Source organism: Sceloporus occidentalis, unplaced genomic scaffold, assembly GCF_023333645.1.
Source record: "Sceloporus occidentalis isolate IW3139 unplaced genomic scaffold, rSceOcc1.0.p SCAF_128, whole genome shotgun sequence".
Classification (NCBI taxonomy): Eukaryota; Metazoa; Chordata; class Lepidosauria; order Squamata; family Phrynosomatidae; genus Sceloporus; species Sceloporus occidentalis.
In genome coordinates, this window is record NW_028317108.1 from 1459180 (window position 1) to 1465954 (window position 6775).

At 39.1% G+C, this 6775-nt stretch overlaps 1 protein-coding gene across 1 annotated transcript; it reads right to left on the reverse strand.

The window, feature by feature from the left end:
* Window positions 1–170: 170 nt before the first annotated feature.
* LOC149281727 (N-alpha-acetyltransferase 40) lies at window positions 171–4975 on the reverse strand. The gene is made up of 7 exons (XM_089499063.1): window positions 4937–4975; window positions 4764–4816; window positions 4555–4650; window positions 4239–4397; window positions 2740–2823; window positions 400–477; window positions 171–309 (listed from the first exon to the last, which is right to left on the reverse strand). The coding sequence occupies exons 1-7, from the start codon at window positions 4973–4975 to the stop codon at window positions 171–173; spliced, it is 648 nt and encodes a 215-aa protein (XP_089355189.1).
* Between the last annotated feature and the right edge of the window lie 1800 nt (window positions 4976–6775).

The following is a 6775-nucleotide window of genomic DNA, read 5'->3' on the forward strand; positions in this document are numbered from 1 at the left end:
TTTATTAACCATTAAAAGAACTAGCTGGAGCGTGTTAATTACACGCATTTGCACAAGTCATACAAGGCTTTTTAAGAAATAACAAAAAAAAACCAACTAAACAAAAGGCATAAACAAGACAATCTCTGTGCCCCCGGAAACCACCCCTGTCCATCTACCCCTAGACCTATTTAGTGACAGCAGCCCACACAATGTCCTGAGTGCGAGTGTGATGCATCTCCAAACTTCGTCCTGCGACTTAGAATTTCATACGTACAATCATCACTGCAGCACCCCGATACACTGGGTGAGGTTTCATCTATTTCAAACCTGGGGAAACAAGAGAGGAAGAGAAGGCATGAGGGGCAAACAATATAGAGGGGATGAAAGGCACAATTCATGGGAGTGTTGGTCACTTACTGTAAAGCATCTCTGAAGAACTGGTAAGCACCGTGATTGTGTTTAAAGACAGTGAGAACAACTTTTTTCATCTGTGTGCTGCAAACACCACACAAAGAAATTAAACTGTTAGATTGCAATGAAAGAAAGGGTGAGACTAACACTTGTATTGCAAATTTGGGGGATGAGCTTCTCCTGCAAGAATGGCTGAGATGGTCCTTAACATCTAGGTAAAACATTGAGTTGACTCCAGAAAACTCCTTGCATTAACTATGCATTTTTCATGGCTGGCTTACCCCTTTTTACAGGGATGAAATTCTGTAACGTATTGTGAAGTCAAAAGTTGTAATAACTACAAACTCATAATTTTGTGTACAAACCCATAAGTCTACACACCTCAATGAATAAGTAATGGAACACTCACATAGCAGCCCCATCTTGTATTACTCTCCATTTGTTTATTTTGTTTAAAATGAATACAAAAACTGTAATAAAAAAAACTTGTTTTAGGGTGAACCCAAATGATTTTGGCAATTTCCCACATGGTTGTAGAATATAACAAAAAGTAAATGACACATAATGTCAGGTTGTCTGAGAATAAACCTGAGTTTATTCTCAGCCTGGTCGCCTCTTGGAATACATGACACAGTGCAGAGCCTTCTGCTGGATTTGCCTATTCTAGAATATCATGCTGTTTTTATCTCTGCATGCCTTACAAACTGTCGTGAAGCTGCACTGAACAAGGTTCTAAATCACATTAAAGGGGTAGTAATGCCACATATTTTCCTTGCATCAGTGAACCTTGATTCACATATAAACAAGCAGGGTTTCGACTTGTTTGGTTTACCATTGGCTACTGTTCACCTTCTGACAGGTAGCATTGCCAGGTGTACGGCACATGCACCAGCTGCAAATGTTTTCAATGACTTGCAAAAAAAATAAAAAATATAGCACTTGAGAAATAAAATCTGAACATTTTCAAAATCAGGGGTATTATTTTTAAAAATAACAGGGAATCGGTTTCTCACGCTTTTTTCACGGACGACAAAAGAAAACATCTGTTACAACTACATTCTCAGCAATACATTGGGTTCCCATCCAGACAATTGTGAAGGACAAACGGCTAATTTGATCATTGCAGCAAATGTTATTCCCTTGTCCTTTGAATCCATTCCATGTATAAGGAAAAGAAGCACTTTAGCCTGCATTCCCCTTCACTATTTAATAAACCCAAAACAAATAGCACATGGACAGTTTATGTAATATTAACTTTTTATAAGGCTGAAGAATGCCTAATTATGGACGACAAGTTAACAAAAGCTTCCATGCACGTTCCTTTATGCAAGGCACCATGTTTCTTAAAACAACATATACCAAAGATATTGTTCTATTTCTCAAACTGCACACACGGATTAAAAGGTGGGCTTCACTGACTTTAGCAACTAAAAGTTAGTTAACAAAACTACCTTAAGGCTCGTTTTTCTGTCAGTGTAACTGTAAAAGTATGGGATTATTGAACCACAGGAAGCCATGTTCTGTGGTAAATGTTGACAAAACAAATATGCAATGTATTTTTTGTCCCTCGTATATCTTCCTTTTCTTTAACCCCCTCACAAAGGCAGCCTGTGCCATGAAGAAGACATCACAAAATGGGAAAATGTACTTAACACGTAGGAATAGTCATGCAGTTCCTGAGAAAGATAATATGAGTTAATTTGAGCCATATTTGAACTTGAGGTACTTAATGAATCTGCTTTAAAGTGAATTATCTCACTGCAGTGTTTTATGGGACACCTGAGCTGGCTTTGAGCATCAAAGACTTGTATTCACCAGTTTGGGATTTTGCTGGAGATAGTTGAAGTTTCAATGCACTTCGTCACTTAACATTATAAGGGACCAACAATATGAGCTTATTCACCATGAAGGACTGAGCTGGCCCTGCAGGATTCCGAGTTAAATGAAGTAAGGAAATTGAAATACACTTTTGCCGACGCATTATATTTGACGCTAATTAAAACACGTGACAGGAGTACAAAAAAGTATTTTGGTTGAACACAAGTTGCCTCTCATAGGACACATCCTTAAATCGAGGTGCATTCAGTAATAATGTCATAATTTTAAGAAATTAGTTTCACAGTCATTAAATTTGGGGTAAAGGAGTGATGCTTAATTCTGACCAACAGTACGGTTAAGGAAAACCACATTTGTATTAATGTGATCGGAATACCAATAAAAACATTCACATTTCTTAAGATTGCTTATGTAAAAACAAATTAATGAAAACCCAAAAATTCTAAACGAGCACTAATCATTTCTGTCTACCTGTTACTTTCATGTAATCTAAAAGCAAAGTTCTCTCACCTATTTGCCATCAGCTGTAGGATCTGTACGAGGAATTTCCCAACTCCTTTCCTGCGGACACGAACCTCTAACTGAACTTCATAACTGAAACGTGGCCAAAACATACGGAAGTTTAGCTTCTTAACAAAAGTTACACATTTCTACAAGTTCAGTGCAGATACAATTTGTATAATGCAAACAAACTAACGGGCTAAAACACCTGCCCATTTGTTGTACTTTTGCATTATTTAACCCCTTAATGACAAAGCCCGTACATGTACGGGCTCAAAATGCATTGTTTTCAATGGGTTTAGGGACCGCCCATTGTCCTTAAGGGGTTAAAAGTGTGCAGGATATAGTTATGTAATCCTTTACTAGAGCTACCGGAGACAATTCCAAACTTCTACCTTTCTGAAAAACGTCACTTTCACTGAGACATTCGACAATTCTAGATCAAGCAATTTTGTTTCAGCCCACAACTGCCTGCAGAATAATGAAATTCTGCATTTGCGTGCATGCAGAGGGAACCAAAGTATCTGATCATTTTCTTACCAATATTTGGGGGGCTAGAACTCAATGAGGTTATAAAATATGTTTTAGTTCAAAATACTACCTTCCCTTGAAACATAACTTAAAAATGGTGTGTGTTAAAGAAAATATTTCACGCAAAAAATGTACATTCATTTACAAAATTTTAAACACAACCACTTAACTGATATACTTTCAGAATTGAACAAAGACTGCTGGTTAGTGCTGTATTCAAAATAGCTCCCTCGTAGCCTAGGGCTTGCTGCTGTTCCTGTCCCAATGTTTCTCAGGCAGGCAAATGGTTTGCAACATGACCAAACGGGCAAACAGCACATATGAACACTGTCACCAACATAATGTAACATATACAACAAAGCACAATGGCATTTTAATGCTTTGATTTGTATTAGAATGGCATAAAAGATATAGCTTTTTTTTTTTCTTTGAGCTGCCAAAATTTAAAATCCTGCGTCTCAATCAATTCCGAATTGTAATTCCTTTAGTAATATAAATAAAATTTGTTAATAGGTAGTCAAAAATAAAATTCACAGGGAAATTTGCAACCTAAGAATCAGTAAGTAGGGTTCATTTGCCACTTTGGACTTAAAACACTGTAAAGGGAACTGCTCATTTTCCTCCAGAGCTAATTCATAGGAGGAAGCAACTAATGAATTTTCCGGTTACTCATGGCACCTAGTAAATGTTTTTTAAATCTCTGACTTTGTAGTTTTAGCCATAAGAAAATTGCCTGAAGAACACCAATGATCTCACAGAATTTGAGGTATTGCAGCAGATTACAAAACAAGTGAACTACATGAGCCAAACAGTTTTTATCTGCTATCAAGTTCTACATCTTCAGCTTATCATCTGGTTTTACCTTTTAATTATTATACTTAATAGATTTACCTTTTCAGACGATGTTAAAGTACCAACTTCCAAGACACATGCTAGATTTCAATATTACATGATTTTTACAGTGACTTCGAACTTACCAGTAGAGAACCTCATCACCACATTCCACATCGAATCTGAAGTGCACAAAGGCGACAGGGGCACCAAGCTCATCACGGGCAATAAGATACCAGGCTCGTTCATCTGTCATCTCCTCTCTCTTCTCCCTCTCCTTCCATCCCCACTCGCTCTGTTCATACCTATAGAAACATCCATGGGCATCAGAGACTTTGTTGTCCCTGGGTGCCCACATGCCAAAGAGAGAGTGACCTTGACAGCACTAGTGCAGGCAGCACAGGATTAAGATGCCCAGCCCCTTCATGGCTGATTTAGGTAGGGCACCTCAGGGGCACTTACAACAGCTGCATGTTTGTCTTGGTGAGTTCAAAGGCCCAATCCAGAGTCTTCTGATCCAAGTGTGACACTCGACAGCACTCTATAGTTAGACTGAGTCTGAGAATCAGGAAACAAAAATGACTAAATCAGGAGGGCTTATTAAAGTCTTCTAAAGACATCTCTTCAGTTACTCTGATACAAATTTAACATCTACCCAATGCCCCACTCACCCATTCCTGTCATATTTCTTGAAGACTGGAAATGCCCCAAGAGGATCACACTGCTATAGAAAACAAGACAAAAAAGAATGAGGAGGGAGTGTAGGAAGCCTGGATGGACATATATTAATAATCCAACAAACACCAAACGAATCCCCCCGGATGACTTTGTAAATGGGTATTACCTGATTGGCTGCCTGCACCTTGGCGCATACAGCTGCCATAGCTGCTCGTTCTTCTTGGCGCTTTTGCTTCTTTTCTTTCGCTCTTACAGATTTCCGCTGTGTGCCAAAGAAACGGTGCATAAATAAAAATTTTATAGAAATAATAATCTTGACACTAATGCAAAATAGTACCATATCAAAAAACCGTAGCAAACTCTTTAATTTTTTCTCTTCTTGTAACTCACCATTTCACACCTATTCACCTCCTCAGGAAACACCTAATACTTTTATATTAAGGGCTATGAGCCAAAATCATGTGGTGAAGGGCTTTACTAACACTTTGTATTTGCCATAAGCAGATATTTAAAAAGGAATAAATTCTGCGCATGCAATTCAAATTATCAACATATTACTGTGATAGACGCATACCAGCCAAACACCTTAAGCTCCTAGAAAAGAGGGATACCTGGTGGGTAGAGAAGGGAATTTGGATCCCAAACAGGGACACTTGGTTGATATGGTATAACGAGATTGCATTTACCACAAAATACACCATCCTAGCATCCGCAGTTCGTACCGACAGCCTCCAGGCACTACGGCACATAAGAACATCTGTCCCTTAGCCACCACATTCCTCCAGCACCCGCTCATGCCCTAAAATGTAAATAATTTACCACCCTCGCTTAGTCTATCTTCCATCTTCCTATACTACCCCATTATTCTCGTTTCTCACCCCCATGACGTTGACAATGACGTAAGACTCAATCCCGGTTCGGTTCGGTACTGGATAGTGGGGGGGAAAAAGAAATGAAACGGGATGCGATGAGTTTGGTGATATCATCACGCACGGCGTCCAGACGCCATCCTCTTTTTGTATTCATATGTAGTAGAAGTGCAATGACACGCTTTCGTGTGGTACGTCTGCGTGTCAAGCCTCGCTTTGGATTGGCGGGGAAAGTGAGCGCTCCACCTAGTTTAGCGTCGCCTTTTGTTTTTGGGAGAATAAAACACGACCGATGTGACGTCAACGAAAAAAAGGCGTAGCCGTGCGTTAGCTATGTAGCGGCTGCTCATGGGATGCATTTTTTTTTTAATAATGAAATTGGCTACTGGCTGTTCTCATTGTAATGCTTGGCCACTTTCTGTGCATGTATCTATATATGCACACATATGTCTGTTTATCTAATCACTGGAATAGAGACAATTTAGTACCATGGTTCACCTAGAATTACTGACTGAATAGCTTGTATACATATAATTTCCATGTTATGTACAGAACGTCTCCCTGCCTACTATTTAAATCATATAGTTATATTATACTCTCTCTCTCTCGATGCACATAAGCACTATTTGGCTTAAGCGTGGGTACCTAGTAGTTGAATATTGCATGCAACTTAATATAGCGTTTGTACCCTCTGCTTCATTGCTGTAACTGGTTGTTGTTGCGTTCAGCCACATGGGCATTAAAATGGAAAAAGCTTTTCTCTGAGCAGTAAATACAGTAATGTAGATAAAGCTTTCATTTTCCTCTACACGTTCTTTATCTGAGGCCCTGGAGGCTACCATGATCAGTCGTGATATTAAGGGTCACTTTTCCTGTTCCAACATCACACTTAGGCTAAGTGTTACATACATATTTATATTGTAAGTAGGGTGCCTAATGATGTGTGCTAAGTAGGTTTTATCCACTTGAAAAACAAGAGCAGGTAAATGTGTGTTTTGTATGGGTGTTCCATAGCTTATGGCTGGTGCAATGATTTTTGTTGCCAAGGCAAAAACTAATTTTGCCGCCCTCTTGGACCTGCGCCTTGTATACCACACTTGGGGGCAGAGTCAAATGAGCGCATCATATACTTGATC